Consider the following 27,469-nt stretch of genomic DNA (forward strand, 5'->3'; position numbering starts at 1 on the left):
TAAATATAGTTTTACTTTGAAAAAAAAAATTGTATTGATCGAATGATACCTCGATGGTACACCGAATACCAAAGAAAGATAAATGATACGATTTACGGATGTATCGAGGGGAAAAAAAACCTCCGTCAACGGCGCGCGTGCGCTCAATCCGCCATTTTAATCGCACTAGAAACGCGTGCGATGATCGTCCGACTCACGCCGTGCGCCTAAATACGTTTCAAGCGAAAAGGCCTGTTCTCGTCCGCCGCGATCGCCATGTGAGGCACAATCGTCACCCGTGTAGATCCCCCTCTCCTCGTCGATCCTACAGTTCGTAGATCTCCGCGCGCACACACACTCAAGGCGTACGGACAATCTCATTGCGACACATGTGCGCCAATGTCAGGATCATCGCCATCGTCGTCGGTCGCCTCACGTCAATCTGTCCGAGTCGAGTGTCGGTTTTTGTTACGCTCGCGTTGTCACGCGAGTCGCGGCCCCCCGCGACGCAGTGTCTACTCGTGTTTCAATCGCGCTTAAGCCGTTGGGTATAGCGTCACCGTTTTGGAGAACTGGTTCCGCCGGCTCGCGATATCTCTCACGACGTCGTACGCGAGGCCGCACCGAGGAGCGGGGTAGGAGGGCTACGAGTACATCCCTGACGCGTTGCATCGGTCAGGCCAGGTGCAGCTCGAACGTTTCTCGGCACCCAAGCGAGGCCTCGTCATGACGCGGGGATTATTCTCCCGTCTCTCCCTCCCGGTGATCTGGTTCTCTAACAATGCGCTCTACGCGGGGGGGAGGGGGACGATGCATCTCCGGGGTTAGCGCGAAATCGAGTTCTCGGTCAAACGGCGAAACGCCACGGTATCGGGAAAGAGATACTCCGCTTTTATCGCGCGTCGCGTTCAACCGGAGCGGTGCGTCCGTCGTGTGATTCGCATGATACGCAAAATATCTACCTCGATCGGAAGGCGACGCGGCAAGACTCCGTAAAACCGCGCGTGCAGCTCGTCTCGTGCGCAGCACGATTTTACGGGATCGATTCGAATTAGCTGGGGGAGGCCAGCGGCGGTATAAATTCGGCGACGCTCAATAAATTCGCATTCGCGGCAGAAATTCGCGTTCGCGCCCTCGACGAGAGTCCAGCCCTGATGGTCGGCGATCGGGCGCCGAGGCTGCGCGCGACCCTCTAGGTAGTCCTAGCGCGATCCAAGGCTAGAAGACCTAGCGCAACCTCGTCGGCGAGGCGAGAAGGAGCGAGAGAGACGGACGGAGAACGAAGTCAGCGAAGGAGATAGCGGAAGAAAGGGTGCGACGGCCCGGCCGTGGGAAAGAGAGAGCGCTAGGAACGGCCGCGGCGGCGAGAACGTCGGGGGTCGGGGCGCGCTTCGCGGGCGGCGGGCCCGCTCGGGGGACGGGAGAGGAGAGCAGAGAGCCCGCGCGCGGGCAGTCGAGAGCGGGCGAGAGTCGGTTCAGTCAGTCGACTATTAGTGGTCTGTGACTCTGGAGGTGGGCCGACCACCGGCAGAACCGAGCTCTACGCAGCTCGGTCGCGCTCGGTCGGCAGTCGGGACCAGTCGGCCGCACCGCCGTTCTCTCCTCTCGCAGTCTCGCACTCGTTTGCTCGCTCCGTTCGCTTCCTCGCTCGCTCGCTCGGCTCGCACGCTCGCTCGTCCGCCCGTCTCCGCTGCTCTCCGCTCGCTCTCGTCGTTGCGCGCCGCCTCTCAGTAAGTCGTACGCTGCGCAACGGGAGCGACGGTCGTCGTCGTCGTCACGCACGTCTACCTCCGTTCTCGTAAATTCTTGTCTTTTTTTTTTTCGTTGCCTCTGCTCATTAAAGGCGACGTAACAGTGTCCTCGCTACCACCGCGCTATGTGACGGGATATCACGGGGCCACCGCAGCGTGTACCCCGCCTGCCTCTACCACGCACCACTTCCCTACCCGGACTCTCCGTCCCGTCGGCATACCCCCTCGCCCTTCGCCGAGACCTACCCTCCCCCCGCCTCCCTCCTCCTCCTCCTTCTCCTCGTCCGTCTTCTCTCTCTCCCTGCCCTTTCCCCCTAGCCGATCCCCGTCCACCGCCCCGTTGTGGAAAAAGAGAAAGACGGACTGCCTCGCGAACGTTCGTAACGACGACAACGACGACGGCGACGGGAACGACAACGACGAGGTGGCCACGCGGGCCTCGTGGAAAAGCGTGCCTGGAGAAAACATGGAGTGTCCGCACCTTGCTCAGAGCGTGCGATTTGGCGATGACAACGTAGATGGATCGGGCTGTGCTGTGAAGGATCTGCCGTTCGTCTGCGCAGGTAGGGACTCGTACAAAGCCCCGAGAGTGCCTTCTACCGATTCCGAGCCAGCTCGAGCGAGACGCAGAGAGAAAGAGAGAGAGAGAGAGAGAGAGACAGAGCGTTAGAGCGATAGAGATGGACGGATAGACGGATAGGGGAGCCGGCTCGTCTCTCGGAAACCCAGGTCTCTCCTCGCTATTGCATCTCCTTCCCCTTTCTTTCCTCGGCTCGACCCTGTCTCCCGCCGCTCCGTTTTACTCCTCTTCCTCTCGCGAATCCGCACGACACGCGCACGCACACAAGCGACGCACGTTCGCATGCAGCGGCTCTCTCTTTCTCTCTCCGTCCCTTTCTCCGTCTCTGGCCGCGCGCTCTCTCGTGTGGCTCCTCGCCTCTGCGTTCCGTCTCTCTCGTGACCCAGGCCCCGGCCGTTCCTCTCGCGGCCTTGAGCCGTCGTAGCCGAGACGAGACGGAGCGGATCCGCCGCTGTTTCCCTCGGGAAAAGCGCCGAGACGCCGCGCCGCGCCGTCGGCGCTCCGTGTGCGTTTTCGCCGACGGCCGCTTATCGTCGGCCGTCTCGGATTCTCCCCGTTTGACGCACGAAGCAACGAACGAGCAAAGTATACAGCGGATCGAACTCGTCGCCCGGCTGTGTATGCGCGCATACGTATATACCCACGCTCTCTTTCTCTCTCTCTTTCTCTCCCTCTCTCTCGCGCGCGCTCTCGCTCCGAACGATTTGCACGCGTGAGACGCGAGCGAACGAGTGGTATAACATATGAGTCTGTAGGTGTGCGTCGGTGTGCGCTCGCTCGCTCTCGCGCGGCGTGTTCGTGGTCCCATGACTCGTTACGCGCGCGAGAGCGCGACGGCGGCGTGGTTAGTGATGACGGTGGTGGTGTTGGTGATGGTGGAGGTGGCGGCGACGGCGGCGACGGCGGCGATGGTGGTGTGCGCGTGTGCATCGTCGTCCTGCTGGGAGTTCTCAGTATGCGCCGCGCGGCCGTCATCGGAAAATCAATACCAGACGGCACTAATCAGCTGGCCCTAAGATCCACCGTCATTAGAACTCGCCGGCTAACGGTTCGCCGACGCCGTCGCCGACCGCCGATTTCCGCGACGCGACGACGGCTCGTCTCGTCTCGTCGCGGCAGTCCCACGTCGGAGAGACGAAAGGGAGAAGGAACGGCGTAAAAGAAAGAAAGGGAGAAAAAAAAATAATACGGGAATATCGTGGAATCGTCCGTGCGGAAATTTCTGATGGGTCGCAATCGACGTCGATTCTGCAAGCGTAGAGAAAGAAGGGGACCCCGACGGCGACGTGTCGTCCGTGCGGAGCGCGGATATATAGGACCTTCGGCTTCGCCGAGTCAGACAGTGACATTGGTCGTGGCCAGCTCCGAGCTATCGATTTAAAGATACACGGACAGCGGTCGTTACAGGGGCAGAGGGAGGGGGGAGATACTACAGAGACGCCGCGCCGGGATCGTTGCCGTAAACATTAACTGTTTAAAGTTAAAGCGAGGCTCTCCACGCCGACCTCACCTTCGTAGAAACTCTTCTGGAGCACGGAAGAAAATGGAGGCGTCATTAAGCCGTCATTACGCGTCGGGCGCGTATTAGTTGTGGTAGGGAACGGTTCGTGGCCGAGCCGAAAACGCATTAACCCGCGGTATCGTCTGCAAACGGTCGTTTACAGATTACACAGAACACAGAACTCGGAGCAGCGGAGTAAGTATTATCGCCGGCCGCTGCGCGAGTTGTGTTAAAGTGGCGGCGTTTACGAGAGACAATGCACGACACGACCGATGGCCGGAGTAATAGACAAGAGGGTGGGGGGGGGGAAGGGGGAACGACGGTCGCTCGAGAGGAGCAAGCAAGCGTGCCGTCCTCGGAGGCCGTGAAATCCTACGACGGCCACGACCGACGGGAGAGGAGGCTCTTCCCCGAATCCTGGTGCTGCTATCCTCTCCGTGCTTCGTGCGGCGTGCTCCTTCCTTTCTCTTTACGCGACCTCGGGACTATATTTATCCGAAACGTATGTGTTTTTTCTCCCCTTGCGCGTTCACGCCGTCTGTCCCACCATCTTTTGTCCCGAAACCCTCTCCCCCCCCCATAAATCGGCGCAATTGAAGTCGCAAAGAGTACGGCCCGTGACTCCGCCCGGATAAGCTAATTCCGTTCGGCGATTATCGTCTCTTCGTGATGCTGTCAATATTTCATGTAAATCGATGCCACCGTCAGTTTCTAGGCTCGCGATGTCCGCTCTCAGCTTAACAGCAGTGAAATATATACTCCCGTTCTCTACTCCTATCTTAGGAAATCCTGGTTGGGCGGAGAAAGAATATTTGGTTAATTGCGGTTACGAATAACCGCTAATGACAGGCTATTTGCTCGAAAAACAACGGTGATTGCACGGCGTGTCTCGGAGCAATCAAAGCTCGATTGTGAGAATGCTCGCTCCTCCTTCGAGAGCGAGTGCTTATTAATAAGCCGTCAAATACAGAAGCGATATCTGTTCGACAAAAGATAACGGAGGAACACGTGTACAGTTGTGGACAGAAAGGATGAAAACTTGTTTTTTACTCTACTTATCTACTAGATTCATTCGTCGCATTGTTCTTTCCAACGTGATTACAAATTCTCGATTAGTGGCATATGATACAATAATTGATACAATAATTGCATCGGTAAAGATCATCTCTCACGACCGATTCTCGCCGAGCCGTTCCTTTTTTGACGGAAATAGAACGACAGATAGAAACGAGCAACTCGCTTCTGCTACCAATTTCGTACACTCGCGGCTTGAACGACGTTGGTAGAATCGACTGCGATTTCCGAGCCAGCCACTCGTTACGGGCCAGAGGCCGGAGTCCGGAGTCGCGGTGCGTCTTTCTTCTCGCCGCGACACGGATGGTGGGGAGACACGTCGGTAGGAAACGTAACAGTCAGCACGAGAGGAACAGGCTGCCGTTAATTTCGGGCGTGGGCAACGAAGGGAGAACGAACAGATAGAACAATAGCTTTGTGGAGAGTTCGATGACGTTAGGGAGGCCGTCACAAATCGTCGCGTTTTCGCCGTCAGGTGTCTTAAAAATTAAACCTTGCGATTTCTAAATCAAGTTTGTCGTTGAATCTCTTTAATATTAAATTGTACGCGTAAAGAAAAATAGTATTGATGCAAACGTGTAGCGATGTAAGTGCGACCAAGCACTAAATTAAGTTTCTGGTATTTCCGCTGACCTGAACTTCGAGTTTTTCAACGAGTGCGCAGTAAATCAATAGTATTCTCCGTTTTATCCGTGTTTGCAGAAGTGCGCTTTGCATATCTACAAGTCGCAAATATTTTCCTGCGATTATCTATCGCTTTCGCGGACTGTAATCGCTTTAAGAACAAGGAAAAAATACGATTAGAAGAGACTGGACTAGAAAGCAGGGAAAAATATATAATATTAAGATAGATAAATTGTTGGGAGGAAAAGAGGGAAAGGATGCCATTATTATTCGAGATAAACGTGAAAAGAGCACGGGTTGATTTCACAGGATCATGCAACTGTAAGTCGGTGATAATAGCGAATCCGATATCTTACTTAAACGAGAATGACGTTATCTATTAATTAATAGGAGAAGAAGAAAATAGATCGTGGCCCAAATGTCTAATTGCACTATCAATTTTATTCGAGGGATTCTGTTATATTTGTTGCTTCTCACATTGATGCTATTTTCTTTCTATTGACTGACAATGAGCGAAAGAAAACATTTGTCTATTATTGTGTTTATTGGGTAAATAAAGAATATAATTGTCTGTGTCTCTTCTGATGAAGCTTGGCATAAATCTGACGACGAATTTATAGAAAATAGCTTAAAAGGTAGTCCAATATGTTCGACTATGGTAAGTTAGGTATACAAAATAGAAATGCACATACGATAGGTTTACAAAGAGCGACACATCCGTGAATAATACATCGTGCGGAAGATGATAGATACGACACTGGCGATGAGTCAGTATTCCGACTGACGAACGAACGTACACTTTCCTCCTCGACGACGTTTGATTACTCAACATGGTGCTATCGGCGATAGCCACCGGATTCATAGTACTTTCGGCCAGTTCTGTCTTCACGGCCAGCTGCCAAAGATGGCCATCGACACGCATTAGTATCAACATTTTTTGGTTGACAGTATTAATTCTAAAATATCATTGATCAAAGCGTAAACTTTACCACTTACGATCATCGTAATTACAAATTTTTCAATTGAATAATCATTTAAAATTTTTATTTCTAATTGCCGAAAGAATATACTGTCTGAAATTCTTATTTCTAATTAATTTTCAATTTTACGATTCCCTCCCGTGCCTTCTAGCGATAATGATACTTAAGTGCATTGCTTCCGACTGTGCTCCCAATTAAATTCCATGACTACTTTATCGCACGGTATACCATTTTCTCAACAATCAACGTGGCATCAATATTACGCAAATAAATACTTCGAAGTCGAGAGCGTCGAGACTCGTTCTGAGAAATTTTTCCTGTCATATTTATCTCTCCACTCTGCACTCGCGAGGACGCGGCGCGGCGTCGGCGTCGCGATTAGCGCCGCGAGAAACCGGGCGAGAGAGCGGTTCACGCTCGGCGAATCGCGACGTATCCGGCGGTGGATCGATTTAAATGCCTCTGTGGAATCGCGCCGCTGCGGTGGTGGTCGCCGCGTGTTTTCCACGCCGGCTGAGAGCACGGGAGAAGGGGAAGGAGAGAAAGAGAGGAAAAAGAAGTATCGCCCCTTACGCACTATAAAAGGACCCTCGTCCGCGCCGTCGCTTTTCCCGTGCTGCTGCGGCTGCTGCTACTGCTGCTGCTGCTGGTTACTGGTGCAGGCCGCCTACCTTCGACTGCATAACATTGCAAAATCGATAATCGCGTCGTTGCTGATCAGTCGCTGTGAGAGCGAAGACGCTTGTACTTCGATACCGTTTCTCTTGACGTATAGATACTTTGCGATATCGAGCACCCTTTTCGGCGCAGACAGCTTGTCTTTCCCATTGCGGGCGTTAGTGAGATGTTCGTGAGCTTGCTAGGCTGCACGACACGCGAATGCATGAAAAAGTTTTGACAGTTCTTTTAAGCTAAATGATACAGAAATGTAATAAGATATTTTATAAATATTAAAGTGTGTTCTGTATATAGCTGCAAAATATTTGGAGTAAATGAAAGATATGTGTCACTCTCGTAATACTTAATTTGAATCGCGAATAGTTTTTTTTATAATTAATGTAACATTTGACATAATACTATATATTGTATATGGAGCATTCGTCCAATTACTTATTTTACTAAAGATTATAATTATATATACCGAATTGAATTAAAATGTAAGATAATACAAGATAATAATTCGATCACTTTTGGAAGCTACAATTGCAGTTATGCACATATTTCCGAAGTCAACATATGGAAGCTTGACCGAACAATTGTCGCGCTTCTATCGGTGAATTTCTCTTCGACACTCTTTCAATCGTCTTGCAATATCTCGTTCACTCGGTCGTCGACGGGGCGATGCGTTGATGACATCGACTTTCGGGTGACAACAACGACGATATGTCATCGGCGTAGACGTGACGGAATCGAACGTTATATGGTGAGACAAAGGGGAAGAAAGCTATCTAGCATAGTTGGCCCTTCGAGTAGGTACTTCCTCCTTCTCGTACTTTGACGTTATTTCACGATTCTACCGCGATCGACACTTTCGATTTCTGGTTCACCGCTGACGCTCGTGCGTCTCCACGCTCGCTGACGCAATTCCCAAAAATAATTCTCGGAGTTTAATCATCGACTGTGTCACTGTTTCTCTTGAGGATCATCGCGTGATTTGTGATCGAAAACCCGTGAATTGTGTGTTTACAACGCGAGCACAATCCTTGCGTGTTACTAGTACATTTTCATGTTCCTCTCTATGCCTACGGACGATGAAATGATTTTCAAGCAGCTTAAAAGCAAAATTTTTATTTAACTTTAATTATTATACATTACAAGATGCTCTTATATGATTTTTCTCAAAATTTTAAAGATTTTCCATTTAATATTGATTTCTTTTATCAAAAAGTACTTTAAACTTCATCGTACAATATTCGTTGCTACTTTTTAACATGCGAGACTTTAAGTAGCTTTGTACTCGACTTTCAACGTGCAAAATGATGAAGAAACAAGATCCGTTCACACTTAAATGAGTAATAAGATTTTGTTATTTAATCACTTCCCTCTTGTTCGTCATCGTTACATCGCTCGCAATAATAGTTAGGTACTCTGGATCCACGAGGAACATCCGCGTGCGCGAGGATCTACTAGATCATTTTATTGAACAAGCGGACGTTGAATGAATGAACGAATGTGCTGTACAAACGACGTCGCGTATGTTGTAAAAGTTTATGCATTTTTCGACCGATAACGTTCCTCGTTACGTTGTTCGTTATCGCGATGACATATTGAACATTCGCAGCTGCACCGCCATATCGTTCCATGCCGTCCACGTCGTTCCAACGACAGCGATTTATTTTCTGGCAGACATCAGCAACAATAACGTGCTAAACAACATTCCTTCTTTATCCATATGCTGATATTGTTGGCGTTGTAATTTCGATCAGACGATATAAATGTAATTCGTATCCTCTGTTCGGTTAATTAAATTTAATCGGCGAAATTATAGTTTCTTTTCAGATTGTATATTCTTATTTATGCATCCATTATGGTCTATAAGTATAATATACATGTATATAGAGAAAATTAATTTAAAATTAATATGTATCATTGCACTGCGCAATTTAATATAAACAATAAGATTATTGATTTGGCGATATTTACGCTATCAATCTATTGCATTAATATAATTTCTATTTACAATATTAAACAGCTTGTCCGTGCTATATTGTCTGCTTAGGAATCTACTTTTTGTTTGCTTTCGACAATTCTAAGAGAATTATAAAAAATACTTCAAATAATTATATAAAAAATACTTCATTGTTATACATTTTTACTTTAGCAATCTTTAAAGAAAACTTGTCATTCCAAGTAAGATTTTATCGCGGACCGAACTTACTCGGTTTCACTTGTTCCTATTCTTCGCCAGGTTCTCATAGCAACGAGTCGCTGATTAAAACGTGCCGATAGAGCACTCCGGTATGTTTTTAAGGCTTCCTACATCGGCACCGAAAACGAACACGATAGGAATGACCTTCGAAGATCGAATTTCCGTGCACGGACTTTCGGCGTTTCACTTTTCGCACGTTCGCGCTTTTTAAATTCCATTCTAGGGGAATGTCTCCTTTTTTTCCCCCGTTGTATAAAAATGACGTTATTTGCGAATACCAAAGAATGACGCAACCGTTTTGGAAAAAATTCGAAGATAGATTACGGCAAGCCTGAATGCGAATTTGAATCCGTCTGCATATGCGTTGCATAAGTAAAAAACGCTGACGGATTTGCCGCCTTCCGATGTCCTGAATCAGTGAATTCCAGAACCATCCGGTTCTGAGCGCTCGTCATTTTATAATTTTGCAATCGCTTGTCTCTTGTGGTTTATATCGGGAATTGTATTCTTATTCAGAAAATGTAAAAAGATATAAATTGGTTTTTTATTAATTTTAATACGCACTTTTGCGGAATATTTAAGAGGTATAGCAATCATTATATATATATATATATATATATATATATATATATATATCTTTGTTATTACATCAAGTCTTGCTTGCATAGCTATAAAATTCAATGACTTGAGATTTCACTCCTTCTCTCTTGATGTCTAGGAGAGTGCGAATTCATGTTTTCTAGATTCGCCGATTAAAGAAAAGCACGAATCACCGGAAATCCGAAGTTCGATGAAATTCTGAGACATTTTACGATCGATCGGCTGCGAAAGGGGTGTGTCGAACCTGTGCTCGTTACCGCACCCCTCTTTTACGCGTTCTCTCGAGAATTACGTAAGCTGAGACGAGCCGAAACGACACGGCGGTGCGGTGCCGCGGTGCTGACTCGTAATTTCGTAACCACCAGATACATTACACCCTGCGACTGGATGGTTGTCGATAAAGCTATATTGTTGACAATTATTTAAGAAAATATACAACGCACTGAAAGCTTATCGCGGCTAAACCTTACGTATGCATCGCTGCATAGCGCTATATATAGTACCATGTAAAGTTAACACTCCATTGACAGAATTTCGATATAGTTGATAGAGTTTAGGCGTTTTTTTCCTTCCAAAAATTATCTAGAATTCTACAGTTTTGAAGAGTTTTTGTATTAATATTTAAGGCGATAGAAAAAAAATGAAAAATTATGGAACTAGCTGTTAGTATTGAAACTGAAATTTTCTACGTTGCCAAGAGTAACAGATTTTTTTATGGATGTCTGATGATTCTTTGGAGTTCCAGATAGTTTCTTGAAAAATCGTTTTAAATTTGTTAACTTAAAGCAATTAGAAAATATCGGGGAAAATTCGCTGGTTTTTTCTCTAGTGGATCAAAATTTTCTAAATCTCCATGCATGATTTTTTTAAGAAATTTCACATTTTCTTAACAAATCTGCTCAGGGCGGTAAGAATTTTATCTAAAAAAATAAGAGTACGACCGGTTTCTTTCCTTACTGATAAAAGTTATGATCAATTGTATAAATATTAGCATCTTATATCTTTAGATTCTTACTTTTTTTAATTAGCAAAAGTCTTTTTGAAACGTGAGAGGCATTCGCAGAAGAATAAGAACTCTATTAATTATATTAAAATTCTGAAAACGGGCAATTTTGCAGATTTATATACTTATTTAGCACTAAATCCAGTTATCTCTCATATATCGAGCTTTATCTGTAAGAAGATTGAATTCGTTGTAATTGTGATAAGAATAAGATGGTCACATTTCACGTTAACCATGTGATATGAAGCTAAAGTGATACTGCTGATAATAGAAACACAGCAGACGACAGTCACTGTTCATATCTCTGCATGCTATAATTCTTCGTGAAATATATTAGAATATTAAGTAACGCGCATAAATACGTTAATATTAAATGAATGAATGAAGTAAACTGACTAAACCTGAATTTCTACTTGTATTCCCATCAAAACATTCTTTAGTCTACAACAACTTCTATCAATATCCATTTATATTTGCGAAAGTATGTGATACTTATATAATAGGAACAAATGCCTTTTGGGATTGCATGAACGAAGTTCTAATTTATTTAGTTTGATGCCAGAAATCGATGACAATAGAGATATCGTCAACCTAATAATTGGTCCAGATTTGATTATGTTTTTACATATTTGCGAAACTTTATTTCAATTGAACCATCACAGATTTAATCTCCACGCGTGCCGATTTCTCTATTTCATTAATTATCATATAGCATTGATTGAACTTGTTTAGCGATTGTCATTCATGTCTCGTATTATTATCGTGCGTAGTATGCGGCACCGAGAAGAGTCCCTGGCTCTGTCTGCACTGCGGGTCCGTGCACTGCGGACGATACGTGGCGGGCCACGCGTTGCAGCATTACGAGACAAATACTCAGCACTGTGTGTGCATAGACTGTGAGAGCCTAGCAGTATTCTGGTGAGTCTCCTCCGCATCCCTACGCTTTCACCGTTTTCGTATATATACTACCGTCTGTCCACGCTTTGCGAGTCTCTCCTCCGTCGAAACTAGTATAATTTCGGAGAACTGAATTTCTGACACGACGAGACACGTGGAAATCTGTGTGTCTCGCGTCGCGCAGATTATCGCGAGATTTATAGATATCTATCTACGGAAACCGATCAATTTGCTGACGAATCAAAATATAAAGTTTTATTTTTTCTCGTGCCGCGATACCGGGACATTAACATACGTTATTGTTGGTTCCTATTGGAAAAAAAGTGCATGTCTCGCTTCTTCCAGTTATACCTGCGACGAATACGTGGTGAACGACACCACGAGCGGTCAGATCGAGAAGATACGGCGCGTCACCTTTCGTAAGGACGAGCACAAGGAGAACGATGAGAGCTGGAGCACGTCGCCGCCCACGACGCCGCCGTCCTCGAGGACGCGCGACGGCGGCGGCGACGATCACGACAACGACGACCCGGACGCCCTGTGGAAGGCGGAGGTGGTCGTGAGGAACTTACGGCCGAGGACGGCGCGCAAGAGGCTACACTCGCTGGACGCCAGCAGCGCGGACAATCGGCCGGCCAAGCGTCGCAGCTCCAAGAGTACCAAAGAGAAAAAGGTCGTCGGGCTGAGGAACCTCGGTAACACCTGCTTCATGAACGTGGTGCTGCAGTCGTTCAACAACATCAGCCACTTCTGCGAGTACCTCACGCAGATGCCGTGTCTCGAGGGCATCGCCTTTGACGAGTCCACGGGGCCGCCCACTCACCGTGGTCGCATCGTGACGCCGGGTCGCGCGAAAGAGATGTCCATGAGTGACGCTCTGCTCGCCGAGGAGCTGCGAAAAGTGCTGCTCGGTCTAAGCTTAGGCGGTTCCAACGGCCAGGCGATATCGCCCGAGTGCCTGTTTCTGGCCATCTGGAAGGTCGTGCCGAGATTTCGGGGCTACCAGCAGCAGGACGCCCACGAATTTCTCACCTACATGCTCGACCGACTGCACACCGAGCTGCTGCAGCTGCTGCCCAGGCTGGGACACGAGCCTCTAGGTTTGCGCGGCAAGCAGAGTATCGTCACTGCCGTGTTTGGAGGCACTCTTCTTAGCGTGGTAAGTTGAACGGCCGGGCCCTTCCCGGACAGCGTGCCTCGATTGCGCGCGAAAAGAACGTCCTCGCAGCCTCTTTGGCGGGAGGGAATTTCTGCGCTCTCGAGAAAGACTGGTGTCGCTTGCCAAAGTCACGTTCTTCTTCGTTTTTCTTCTTGGGAGAAGCGCGGACGAATTATGGATCGCGTTTCCTCGCGCAGGTCCACTGTATGAACTGTCGTACGGACTCGAAGACGCACGAGCCCTTCCAGGACCTCTCGCTGGACATACCGGACAGACTGCAGAGGAGCAGGACGAAGGAGCAGGAGGAGGTGTGCAGTTTGACTTATAGTCTGACGAGATTCTTCAAGGTCGAAGAGCTGGCCGACAGCGAGCTCTACTTTTGCGATAACTGCATGGGGAAGCAGAGGTCTACCAAGAGGTTCTGGATACACAGGCTGCCTAACGTGAGTATCGTTTTGCGTGTTTTTTCAAGACAATCCACATTCAATGGAATAATTTTTAATGCAAGAAAATTCTAAGCTTTCGCTGTTTTTCCGAAAGAAGTTAAAGTCTCTAATTCAGTCTCTAATGTTTTAAATCTATTTTGCATTTCTACCTCTCTTCTCTAACGTACAGAATAAAAAAAAGACTCGATTTGGGATTTCATTTTCAAGAAGTGTCAATGCAAGAAAATTTTAAGCCTTCACTGTTTTTCCGAAAGAAGTTAAAGTCTCTAATTTTTAAAATCTATTTTGGATCTCTACCTCTCTTCTCTAACGTACATCGACTTTTTTCGCCGTCGCTCTAATTTCGCTTAACGTTAGTTTATTCGTGGACGTGCGTGTCCCGATCGATGTAGTTCGCACGAACGAACGTGACCCGAAAAGAGAACTTTGATCGAGCAGAGAAGCAAAGGGGAACGCAGAACGCGGTGATCGATGCTGACACGTTGCTCTTGCTTTTTCCACAGGTGTTGTGCCTTCACATTAAAAGATTTAGGTGGTGCAATTCCTATCGCTCGAAGGTGGACACGCAGGTGGATTTCCCGATGGAGTCTCTCGACATGTCCGCGTTCACCGTGCGCGGCGTGACCGGGACGAGATTGGGCGCTCAGAATAGTCATCTTTACGACTTGGCTGCCGTTATCGTGCACCATGGTTCTGGGTACGTTCCCTTGAATAACGCTACTAATTAAACCGGTTGCCCGACGATGAAGACATATTGAAACTTTCCCTGTAATAGTAGTAACTATCGCGCAACGTCGATACATACGATAAGATAACATAGCATTGTCTCTCCTATCGTCCATATTTTGAAATATTACTTCTACCATTTCTCACGAATGTATTTAGCAATCGTTAAATTATACACTGTAATGCTTGCAACCACATTCTTATAATTTCGAAAACGAATAAAAAGTTCCTGCTATTGCGTACTTGAACTTATATGCTATTTTCTCAATCTTCGCAGTTAATTAAACATTCCAATTAGGGCTGGTGATTTGCTTCGAAGGCTTCGATATTCGAATTTCGAAGGTTCGAAGTTAACTTTGAAGTTTCGAATCTTCGAAGTTGTCAAAAGTAACAGCCCTAATTTTAGTCTTTAAATATATACGCTTGAAATTTAATCTTAATTTCACAGAAATATGCATAGCTTTAGGAAATAAGGTGTTTGTTATTATTTTTCCGAAAAGGACTCGATGCAAAATTGTATTTACATTGTGAAATCATGTGTTTCAGTGCTGGTACTGGACATTACACTGCCTTCGCCGTGCATGACGGCCAGTGGTTCCATTTTAACGACAGCTCAGTACGGCCGGCGACTACCGACGCTGTCGCTAAATGTAAGCCTTACATTCTGTTCTACGTGCGGAGGGAATTCTCCATTCCACCCCCCTTGTGACGTCGTTTCCCCGATAAGAACCCCCGTCCCGGCAGCACGAGCCTAGATGACGACGAAGATGACGACGATCAGGACGACGTGGAACGAACGAAAGAAAACTGAGCGAACGTTTCTCGCGAATCTCGAAGCGAGCCAACGAACAGCTAAACGAAACGGAAAGAAGCAAGAAATCGCCGGGTCATGCCTCGAGCGCTTCGAGATCGGAAGACGAAGATTCGTCCGCTTATCGCATATGTTATATCCATGATTGCTCATTGTTGCCAAATCGTACAATCTCGTTAGAAACGTAATTCGTCCGCGTTCGCTATCGCGCCTCGACATGTCGCCGCGACGACCTTTGAGACGCGATTGGGATAGCCGGGCACATACATAATTCCGCCGCACGTTAATCGCTCGAGCGCGTCCCTCCTCGCGCTTTATCAGATGATTAAAATCATGCAGCTCTTAAATTAGCTCGATGTCCATCGAAGAAAGGTCGACCGATACAGCGTGCGAGCGTGCTGATATACGTGTCGTATCTTGCCACAGATTGTTCTCACGATTTTTCTCATCACGTCTTTTCCTTCCGTCGGAGACGCCGTAGCCTCTTCGCTCTAAAAGCGTAAAAGAATTTTCTTCTGTACAGATTGCTTTGTTTCGTTTATCGATCGAGATTACGGTTTCTAGAATTTTTCTACATTATGGTTTAGAAAGTGTTGTTGCTTTTTTTTGCTCCCTCAAATATCATGTATCTGTAGCCGAGCGATTATTTCACCGATATATTAAGCCAATGTTAAATCATGCATTCTTTTTCATCTATTTGGATTCTCATTGTTAATTTTTTTTCTATTTTACGTTTTATTTTATGGATATCCTAGATCAGGAACTAGTTTATTTAGATATATGATCTTATTGCTTATTAGTAAATACATGCCGTTGGCACGTTTGTCATCTCTACTGAGATGCTCCGCTCCGCGCGTGGCTGCAGATCTTAATTACTCTATGGTTGGAGTTTGTGGGGTAAATCGGTACCTCGAAGATGTAATGACGCGGACGGGAGAGTGTGTGTGTGTGTGTGTGTGTGTGTGTGAGAGAGAGAGAGAGAGAGAGAGAGAGAGAGAGAGAGAGAGAGAGAGAACATTGCGATGTATGATTGATGTCGAGCACGCATGCGTATCGTGCCAACGTACGTAGCACGCATGCGGTCGCGTGGAGGTGCGCGATTGTATGCGAGGCATGTGCCGGCGGACGAAGCTTCTCTTCCTTTCTCGGCGACGACGGGGAGGAGGGAGAGAGGAAGCTAGATAGATAGGAAGAAAGAGAGATAGACGAGAGCGCTTGAGGTGGATCGCGGAAACGCATTGCCTTTAGCGTCGATTTTCTTTACGCTCTTACACGGCGGCCGTCGACCGCCCTGCCCTTACCTTGTTTCCCTCCCCCTCCCCCCGTCTCTCACCCCCCACGATCGAATCGATTAAAGCCCTCCCTCGAATAGCGGAATAATGAATGTAATTGTCGCGTTCCTCGTGTGTAGTGCTAAGGAGAAAAGGGTTTAAAAAAAAGAAGCGCGAAAACGACTGGTCTTCTCGGTAGATAGATCTTTTTCTAGGCTTAGTGCACCGCGGTTTTCCGTCGTCCCGACGGAGCCGGAAAGCAAGTACCGTATAGGGCCAACAGCGTTACTTCTCAAGCGACAGCCTTATCCTTCCTTTCCTCCCCTGTCCCTGCAACCTGCGTCTTCTCCTCCGTCCCTTCGTCGTGCATGCGTCCATGTATACTTTCACGCGACACATACACGACATATGTCATACATTTCATACATATATACGCATTAACACATATACACACACACGCATGAATGTATGCATACACAGATATCCTTATCCTGCCCCCTCACTCGTCCTCTCGCCACCTTTTCCTCGTCCCTTCACGAAAGGCTCTCGACGACTCTTATGTGATTATTTAAAGACTTATTTTTTCTATAATGATAACGATAATAATGATAATAAGTTAATGCGTAGCGAAGAAACGTTTTATTAAGGCGATAAACTGCGATAATTGCGCAATCTACGGCAAAGACTCTTACTCGTGTATAAACATGACGTACGGAAGTAACAACACAACACATACACACATACACACACGGACACACATTAACAATTATTATTGAGAAAACAAGTGAATTATGTACGAACGGCGAATAAATAAAGGACATGAATCGACGACGGGCTTCGATTACGTGCCACCGAAGCCATCTCCGGTTTATCAATCCTCGTGATCATCCTAATAAGTACTTTCAATATTGTTTCCTGCGCGCTCTATTTTGAAATACTTCAGCCGATCATGTGGACCATCTAAATTTCCTTTCTCCACCAATCGCGTACGCGTGATTGGCGAACCATTCCGAGGAAATTGTATACAAGACGCTATAATTACACGAAGTTGTTGATAAATGTAAATTGTTACGTCCTAATTCCAACTAATTCTATATATGTACAAAAATGACAAAACACCGAATGCTGCTGCGCGAAAGTGCAGCGATCTTTTTTATGTAACAATGTTAAACGAATAAAAAAAAATACTTGCAAGTATCGATAGTGGATACTTTCTCTCGGTCGACAATGAAGAACTGGCTGTTGCCATCTGGTGTCTTACGAAGTATGAAATTGCAATTTATGTCTTCACCGGTTGAGTGAAAGTATCAGTTGCCGATACTTCCGAATATTTCTGCGATAAGTAATCATTTCTTTCTTTTCTGCAGCAGAGAATTGGATCTCTTCGTTCTCGAGGCTTGCTCCTTTATTGATGAACGATACTTGAACGGCGCGATTATGTGCCATAGTCTCCAACAGAGGCAATCAGTTAGCTCTTCCTCTATTTCTTCAACCTCGGAGATAAAGTTTGACGGAACCTTTCGGTCGATACTCCGTTTATCTTTCCCATCTGGTGAAATTACGTGATCAGAAATTGGCACGTCGTGCTTCTCCTTGAGATAATTATCATGATTAGACTGAAGATTCTTAGCGAGAAAAATCGAATAGCGATCCTTCGGAGGACTTTCCTCTGATCCATTAGCTTCGTCCTTTCTCTGCTGTGTTTCTTCTCCGTCTTTCTTCTCGAAGGAAGAATTCTTAATGTCCTGCACCCACAGATCATCCCGGTCGTATCGTCTGGGAAGATGTTCCTGAGCGATTGCTTGGAAGCTCTCCGTCTTCTTCGAGGTTTCCCACGAAGAGACGAGCGTAGGCTTCGATCTCGCGGCATGATGATCAATCCAACGATCGTCGGAGTACGTTTTACGAGCTTCCTCTGTCGACGAATCACCCGAGCAACTATTCGCTTTGGAATCCGCTCGACAAGCGTTATTTTCATAAATAATCTTGGCCGATTCCGGAGTCTTGTCATTCGGCCGCTTCGGTGCTTTCCTCAGCTTCGAAAATATTCGTATGAACGCCTTTAGCTTGGATTTCGAAGACATCGCGTTCTCCTTCTTTTCCTGCGCAACGCAGCACAGGATATCCGTCACGGTGTCCTCCATACCCGAAGTGGCCAGTCTCGTTACGCTAGGATGCGTTTTTAGCTGGTAAACGGTCTTCTCTCGCAGCTGATCGTCCATTTTCGTACGGCCGAAATTTTCATCGGGTGACTTATAATCGCTCGCGTTCTCGTGTTTAGCTGACAGCGCTCCCGACGCCTCCGAAATTGTGAAGGGAAAACGTTCTTGGCTCTTCTTCTTCTTCCTCTTTGGCTCGTAATTCAAGTTCAGCATCGACGAAGATATCCTCGCGGCAAAACTAGACAGTTCCTGCGTCCTGCGTACCTGGAACGTCAGGTTTTCTGATTGCGCGATTTTCGTGATTTCCAAATTCTGATCGAAGCTTATCTTGTCGTCGTTAAATTCACCATCATCGCCAGCACGTCGCTTTCTACCGCCTTTCTGGATCTCCGATGACGAATCAAATTGCTGAGTTCTCAACGGCGATGAATCATACCTTCTTAGTTCGTAATGCTCGTTTTCCTGCAAATATGGTCCTTCCGGCATTTTGTCACGCGACACGTAATCTTTGTCCTTCGTATCTTCAAGATTTTCTTCATCATTAATTGACGCGCACTCGTCCTCCGTTCGCCAAGTGACGTTCTCCTCCACATTTCTCAACGACTCGATTTGAGACGACTCGGTCTTCTTGTACTTAGACAGACCTGGCGACTCGGTAACGCTCGTAACGTCCATCGTGTCCACGCTCTTCCGGGACGTGCTGCGGTCCGATCTCGACCGTACGTCGTCGTCGATCCTCGCGTAATCTTGACTACTGGGGTAAGCTGCTTTACGGAAGAACACGGGCGGACAACTTTCTCCTTGAAATTTACTCCCAGACAGACGTTGCATTTTGTCGCGACTGTAATCGCCAAACGGCGTGCTTTGGGAATTCCGTAGATTCGAGGAAGTTAAGCTTCCGGGCGCGCGATCGTTGATCTCGAATTCCGCCGTCTTATCGTCCGGCGCGAATGCGCCTCCAGCGATCGCAACTTCAATACCCTTGCTCCTCAGCGATTTCAACGAAGAATCCCGTTTGCAAATTTGAGAGCACGACAAATTCGTTACGCACGGAACGTTGTTTCGTTCGATGAATTTTGATTCCGCGTAATTTGCAGTCTCACTGGAATTCTCTGGTATGTAACATCCTGAGAGTTTATTGCCCGGCGATATAATCTTGCTGCTGGAGATCCTGACGGGTATCTTGGAAGAAACACGCGACAGCGATTTTTCAGGCGACTCCGACGTCGAGAATCTCGGTACGCGCCACGTTTCCCCTTTCGTGGGAAAATCCGAAGCTCTACTCGATACATCGATCGTATCCTTGGCACGATAAAAGCCCTCGCGTTTTCTTGACACATCCCCGCCCTGATGTTTTTCCTGTCTCAGAGATACATCTGATAAAGCTTTGATCAACGCGTGGGGATCGAGAGGCCGCGTAGCGGAACATTCCCGACTGCCTGCCGACGTCGAGTACGAAATATCCTGCGAATTTAACGCAAGCGTGGGAACTTTGGTTATAATTTCCCGATCGCATTTATCCGACGTGTCGATGCCGTTCTGCGGTCGTCTACTCGAGAACGTTTCTTTCTGTGAATATATTTTTGCCGTGCAGGATGACCGACTGTGATCTTCACTTCCGTATGGCTCCGAAGTCTGTGACGATAAAGCATCTTCCGCATCGTCGTTTTGAATTGCTTCAATAAAATGTGACGTATCGACAGCATCTTTTGTGTAAAGACTCGTTGATCGGTTCCATTCCGCAACATCGAGAACATTCCCGTTGTTTTCTAAAGACGTGGCTTCGAAATTAGACCGGCCTGTCGGACAATTAAATTCGAATTGATTTTGAATGTCGTCGTGGTGTATTTTCGATGTGATATGCTGATAATCTTCCACTTCTTCTCTCTTATCATCGAATTCCGATCCGACCAGTTTAAATTCATTATAAGCTTTCGTCGCAGGCTCATTATGAATTACTTGTTCATTGTAAGTACTCGTTACAAGTTCCGCCGACCTCGGCATAAAACTTCTCGCGAAGAAAGTCGATGTGGCTTGCGGTGTCTCTTGTTGCTGATAACGCGTGTCTTCATATTCCGGCTCGGCTTGCCGAAGTTCGCTGGAAGTTTTCGCTACAAATCCGTCGTGACTTGTTCGCTCGTTACAAGTTTTTGTTCCGTCACGATTTACTTGTCCGATATAACTTCGCGAAGTGTTTTCGGCAATCCGGTGATTGAGATCGTCGTTGTCGAGCGATCGCGACGAAGGCAGAAGGTTCGGCAATATTGACCCGGTAATGTCAGTTCTCGCGGACATAATGGGCATCTTCTTGATGGGTCCATTGACGGATGAAACGGCCCTGGATTCCGGCGAGGATAATTCCAAAGTTGCAATAGTATTGCCAATTTTTCGGACGGAAGAAAATCCGCGACTCGCTCCATTGGCGCATTCCGACTCGCTGCCAGAACTCAGATTCTTCATAATTACACCGGGAGATGGACGGTACCCTCCAAACTTCTTCGGTTGAACGCCGCTGAGGGAGAACGGCGAAACCGACGGAAGGTCGGCCGATTTCGACGCTCTGTCGCGAGGCGTAAAGTTTCGATAACTGTGAGAGGCTGTCTTAGATCTGGTATCAAGCGATTCACCGTTGCTATGATGGGAAAAACGCGTGGAGGACGGTTCGGATAAGGAAGATGACCGAGACTGTCCTCGAGGTATCGCGATCGCGGGCAGTCGTAAGCGGTCATCTCGCGCGGATCGGTCCATAGAGGACTCTGTGGGATTTAATTTGTCGTCGTTGACGATGATTTTGAAAGGGCCGGTAGAGCTGGCAGCTTGAGAAATCACCATCGCCTTATCGTCGCGGCAGGGCGAACTTTCCAAGCGAGCTCGCGCCCTTCTCCGAGCTCGGGCGTCCTTCGGTCTGGACGCTTCCAAGAAGCTCTCGAGCCCTGCCTTTTGTTCCCTTTCCTCCCACTCGTCGTTCTCCTCGATTCGATTCGCCACTCCGTGCAGACGCAGGAAGACTTCACGCTTGCGACAGATTCGTCGACCATGAGCGGCCACGCGATCGGCCAGAAAAATGAATTCGTTCGGCGACGGCAAATCTTCGAGACGTCTTCTTAAATCAGACGGCGAACTGTCGCTGGAATCGGTGGAGCTGGACGCTCGACTTTCTGATGCGGTATTAATTACCAGATCTATTTCATTCGTTAAGAATTAATTGTCGTTCAAATAATAAATTTGTATAAAAAAGATGGATGAATAATTGCAATTTGTTTACCTCTTGTTTTAATTTAAAGCTTTAATTTAATATACAACTTTAATTTTACGAATTCCAATTTTAGAATTTTTATTAATTTTTCCAATTTTTTCAAGTTATTTATTGGAATGTTGGATAGGATAATTGTTAATTAAATAATCCTTCAATATAAATTGAATACAATATTATTGATATAGATTTCACGATATAGAAATTAATGATAATGAAATATTTATCGTGAATGATGCATGATTGCACTTGAGACAAAAATGTCATTGACGAGTTGGAAGAATCAATAGAGGTTATATATTTAATGTTAAATTTTATATATTATTTCATATAACATTAAACATATTTATATTAAATGTAACAGAATTTGTAAAATGGATTATAAAGAATAAGTTAGAACGAAGAATGCAAAAATTGCACAATGTTTAATCTTTTGATCGGTGAAAATAATAATGTTTTTACCTTTCGAGGAAGATGAAAGACTAATAGTTTTTATCTCGAGAATATTTGGGATTGCGGTATCATCGCTTTTCATATCGTCTCCATATGTAACCGTTTAAAAATTATGTATTCAAGTAATAGTTAACCATGCGTGTATTATTTGAATGACGGATTTCATTTCTGTCACGCGAAAAACATATGAATAATTTCTGCAACTCGTTCGGATCACATATTTGGATTAGACGCGTATTATTTTCTTAAAGTGAACACAACATTATTCATTTGTTTATTCTGGAAAATTATCGAGTATTAGTTTATTAAAGCAACATTGCACTTATAGGGTTACAATTAATTTTACAATTATTTTTTGTCAATATTTTGCTCTCAAAGCTTACACAAAGATCGAGTCCGATAAAATAGCTTTTTATTTCATCAGTTTATTTCATTGTAAAATTGCACAAAATATTTCACGATCATTTATGAAACAATATCGATAAGAATTCCCGTATTTTAAATTTTATATTCATGTAGAAATTTATTCAACATTTATGTCCATACTTTATTGCAAGAATTTTAAAATATAAACTTAATATTCACAGATAATGTCTACATGCGTCTATAAGTTATGTTTATGTCAGTTATGTCCTTGAAAATCATCTTTGCATTTTTGTTGCAATCGTCGACGATGTTTTCAAATTGCAAACGGCAAAAATAATTAAACTACATGACGCACAAGATTATTTTTTAAATGCTAATGCATTAGTTATTACTTCAATTTATTTCACAGTCTAAATATTGAAACATATTATTCACATCTCCCCCTCATTACTGCAATATTTTATATTAAAAGAAATGTTTTCGTTAATTAATACATAGTCATTCCCCTAAATTAAATTTTAAATAAAGCATTAAGAAATTATATTAATTATAAATTTAAAAAATAGGTATAGAAGAATATAAAAAAAACACGTTTCGAAAACTATCGGAACGTTTTAGGTAACCGCTTACATTTTATATGTTTTATATAGGTTTTTTATATGTTTTATAAAGGTCGGGAGATCGGTAACGGACAGGAGAGCTAATCAGTGAAGGGTGATAAGCTCGAAAGGCGCATACGGAGGACGAGCAATTTGCATTTGCGTCGACGCGCAATTTCCGCGATACGACGCGAGCGCATTACGACAACCACGCGCTTAATGCATCCGACGGATATTTGCGTTAATGAATGCGTTACTCGAGGAACTGACTAAGTGAGCCGACGATCTCGATAAAATAGCTGGAGCCTTCAGCACTGTGTGCGCCTTGCGCCGATATGGCCACTGCACTGACGATGACGGTTATTCCGATCGGCGCGGCGGTGCACCGTGCGCCAGTTTCATCGCATCCATCATTAATGGATATCGCATTAGATATTATTTTTGGAGAACAGCGTCACGCATGAACGATTAAACATACCGACACACGGATGCATTGCGGGTCAAACGCGATAATTTATACATATAAATTTATGCATTTGAAAAGACAATTAAAATTCCAAATATACATTCCATATGATTGTGAATCGATCGACATTTTGTTAAGTAATTTTATTGTGTAAATTTGTATTATAGATATTCACAAAACATGATCGATGATATCGTAATCCCTTTAGAATTAAAAACAATTTCGGGAGATATACATGTATATATATATGTTATTTCATGAAATACTAATATATAAACGCTATAATTGAAAATATATTTCATATTATATATTAATTCTTTGTTTATATCAATTTACTTAAGAATTTTGATTTTGCATTTGGTGTTTTTTTTCCCGTTAAAGAGAGCGCTATTTCTGTCGTTTTATTTTCCAAGCTTGCCCCAACCCACAGCTCAGCTAGCTGCCATTTGGGCGCGCAAAATTTTTCATCATCCCGAACGAACACACGAAACTCGACACTATCGAAGGCAAAGACGCTATTTTGCGGGGAATTGCGCGGCGAGGAGAGCGAGCAAGAGAGAAAAAGAAAGAAAGAGAGAGAGAGAGAGAGAGAGAGAGGGAGAGAGAGAGAAAGCTATAAAGCGCGCGTCGCATCCGCCGCGGTTTCTCTGGCGGCATAGAGAGAACCGCGCCAAAGAGGAAAGTCTAGCTAACGAGGGAGCCAAGAACAGCTTACTTGGCGGAGGCAGACCATTTTCGAAAGTTCGCCGAGTTGTGTAACAAACTTTACTCGGGATTGGTTGCCCGAAGGGACGACGGGTGGGGCTGCCGGAAGTGGGAGACGGACCGAAGAGACAGACAAGAAGAGGGGACTTGGGAAAGAGATAGACAGGGAGAAAGAGAGAGCGGGAGAGAAACGGAGTAGAAGATAGTTCTCTTCGGTGGAAAAGAGAGGCGCGAAGGAAGGAACAAGGAGCGAAGAAGAGGAGGCACTCATCGTGTGCTGGTCGACGGCGCGGGGAGGGAAGGAAGCGAAGCGCGGGAGAGATCCTCCGAGAGAAGAGATTCAGTTAGGATTCTATATACCCAGATCCACCGTTATACGTCCGACGAGCTACGTGCGTCCCCGTAATCGTAAACGATCCCTCTGGGTGCCTCTGGGAAAGCGGCGAAGGCTATCGGCTGATAACGCGGAAAACGCGACTCGACAACTGTCTCGCTTTCTCTGCCTCGTCTTCCACCTTGGCTTCTAAAAACTTAAAATAAATAGCAGGATAGCTAATAGGATAGTTAATACACCTCTTCGATACGTTCGCGATAGGATCATTCATTAATTAACTGCGAAAATAAAAATAATTAAATTATAAAGAATTATGTAAAATATTCGTGCAGCGGGCCTTCCTTTACATTTCCGTTGGTTCTGGACTTCGTTAAGGATGATATCAATCATACCATTATAATTTGGAATTTATTATATTTATACAGAATTAAGATTACGATACATAGTGCAAAAAGCAAATATAATTACATCATGTCGTATTTATCTAAATATTTAAATTTTATTTGGCAATTCTAGCTTCGTACGTTGAAACCGCGGTCATTTCTTTTCTACAAATTTCGTTTTATACATTCTTAAGGAACTTCTAGATGCCTATTATTATATTTGTGTCTGGTAAATAGAATAACACGATTATCTCTTTATGAGAAGAAATTAGAATCGCGTCCGGATATGGATAGCACACGAAGGGCATGGACTTCCTTTCCGACGAGGCCGACGAGGGCCCGATCGCGCGGACGGATCGTAGATCACAGGGCGCAGGATGCGTGATGCGTCCTGCAGTCCACCCCTTCGCCTCTTCGCGCCCTCCTCCCCACCATACCGTTCGACTGTTCCTAATTCCGCTGGTTGCGCGGACGTCAAACAAACAACCGGCAATTAAATGCAAATACGGCTAATGCGTTCTGGGTCGGATGTGCAAGTCACCACGCTCGTTATGGAGATCCACCCGCCGGCCATGTTGTTTCGGGGCCGCGTGTTACATTCCGCGGTCGATATCGATGTGCCGCCGATGCCGACGAGGGCATCGAGAAAGAGAGATGCCGCGTTCGGATAACCCACGTCCAACAAATACCCGCAAACAGAGCGCGGGGCCGCTATCGACCCCGAGGAATTCCTCCTTCGACTCTCTCCGTGTCACTCTCTCTCTCTCTCTCTCTCTCTCTATCTTTCTTTGCGTCCGCGTCCTGGTCCTTTTTTTTACCATGCAGCCCGGCGTCGCAGAAAAGCGGGTTATTAAGCCATTATAAAGGCGGCACGGTGTTGAAAGCGGCTCCTCGTCGACTTGGCCCGACGGATAAAAGCGCCTGGTATACATCGATACCTCGGTGATATGAGGATGACGTCGAGGAGGTCGAAGAGACGGGTGCTCTACATCTGCAAGTTTCAACGCTACATCTGTCGTAAAACATTTTCTTCAGGTAATGAAAGTTTCTCAATCTTTTAGCTTGCCAGAAAGTCGCATTTTCGGGAAATAGAGAGTTTAACAAAACTTTGTTCACATTGCGTGAAATTTTAGATGCGAGATTACAATAGCGATGATAATTTTGCACGAGTAATATAATGAGATCGTTTTTAGATGAGATAGGTTTTTAAAATTCTGAATAAAACAACAGATTACTTTCATTAAATATTTATATTGAAACTCAGACTTAATATAAAAAATGCAAAATAACATTTAATTTATTATACTATAAATTTTTAATAAAATACAGCTATTATTCTGCATGATTCGAATGTTCAGTATTGTACTTTATGTCCTATTTGCTCAAACATGACGTGGACAGTTCGCAATTTTCTCTATGTACGAAGCTGTAGCGGTGCAATTCCGCCCCATCTAAAACGGACCGTCGTCTAATCATCCCCCGCACATCGAGAGGACCGCCGTATCGCGACTTCTTATTAGAAGATCAAGGGGATCGAGAGGGGAAATCCGTCGACGCGGCCGCTGCCGACTCAACGAATTCTCCGAGGACGTTGATCCGCATCGCGGCCTATTCAGCCTCGAGATATCCTCACCGATCCGCGCAATTGGCGGTGCCGCGGCGCAAACTGACGCTCGCGCGGCTAGGCTTCCTTTTCACGCGCGCAGCGTGCAGACACGGATGGAATCGCGTGGTCTCGTGTAAGTACATCTCATGTCAGTGATTCTCAAAGAATGCACTGTAAAATGTTAGTGCGAAAAAAATTACTCTATAAAAATCTCTTCCTCTCTTTCTCTCATCAAAACTATATATATTTATTCAATTATAAATTATTCAAAAGATGTATTATTTAAATTATATAATTATATAATTATATAACTTATATAATTATTTAAAAATATTATTTAAATTAAATACTATTTATGCAGCATTCTGAAAAAATATTCTAAAATATAATGCCTTTGAACGAATATTTAAGATGTCATTGCGCGGTTTGCGGAAGATATCGTATATCGTGAGGAAAGAGAATTGAGAACCGTCGACGTAAGTCGATTCGCATTACGCGAGATGATACCACACACGAAGCCACGTTTTGCGACGCAGAATAGAGACCGGCGGATTACGAGTTACGCACAGCCTACCGGATTTAAGGGTCGCGTCGTTCGATCGCATGTATGCAGCGGCTGATTGAGACCATACTGAGACTCTAAGCGCGGCAGATAATATGGAGACTCCGATATTTTGTATTGTAAACATATGCACATCAGTGCACATAAATTCAAAACGATTGCTGGCTGATTTTTTTTTCCAAAAGTATCAATTACTTACCGAAAGAAAATTTGTTGTGCAAATGTTTTAATGTAGAAGTTGTAGGGTTTGACTTGCGACCTCGTTACCATCAGAAATGGAAAATCAGATAGGTATTTCCGCACGCTCTT

The 27,469-nt window shown here is 45.3% G+C and overlaps 1 protein-coding gene and 1 pseudogene across 3 annotated transcripts; both read left to right on the forward strand.

Annotated features, from left to right (window-relative positions):
- The first annotated feature begins 368 nt into the window (after positions 1-368).
- On the forward strand, positions 369-1,972 carry LOC139819180 (uncharacterized; annotated as a pseudogene).
- On the forward strand, positions 1,477-17,099 carry LOC139819747 (ubiquitin carboxyl-terminal hydrolase 3). 3 transcript variants are annotated; one of them, XM_071789414.1, is made up of 6 exons: positions 1,477-2,293; positions 11,732-11,879; positions 12,204-13,017; positions 13,215-13,460; positions 13,967-14,160; positions 14,736-17,099. In XM_071789414.1, the coding sequence occupies exons 1-6, from the start codon at positions 2,197-2,199 to the stop codon at positions 14,896-14,898; spliced, it is 1,662 nt and encodes a 553-aa protein (XP_071645515.1). In that variant the 5' UTR covers positions 1,477-2,196; the 3' UTR covers positions 14,899-17,099. The 3 variants fall into 3 exon arrangements, with proteins under 3 accessions (XP_071645515.1, XP_071645516.1, XP_071645514.1); XM_071789413.1 differs by lacking the exon at positions 1,477-2,293 and adding an exon at positions 4,112-7,215; XM_071789415.1 differs by lacking the exons at positions 1,477-2,293; positions 13,967-14,160; positions 14,736-17,099 and adding an exon at positions 4,100-7,215 and having other exon boundaries at positions 13,180-13,359.
- Positions 17,100-27,469: the final 10,370 nt, after the last annotated feature.

The sequence above is a fragment of the Temnothorax longispinosus genome, chromosome 9 (assembly GCF_030848805.1).
Source record: "Temnothorax longispinosus isolate EJ_2023e chromosome 9, Tlon_JGU_v1, whole genome shotgun sequence".
Taxonomy (NCBI): Eukaryota; Metazoa; Arthropoda; class Insecta; order Hymenoptera; family Formicidae; genus Temnothorax; species Temnothorax longispinosus.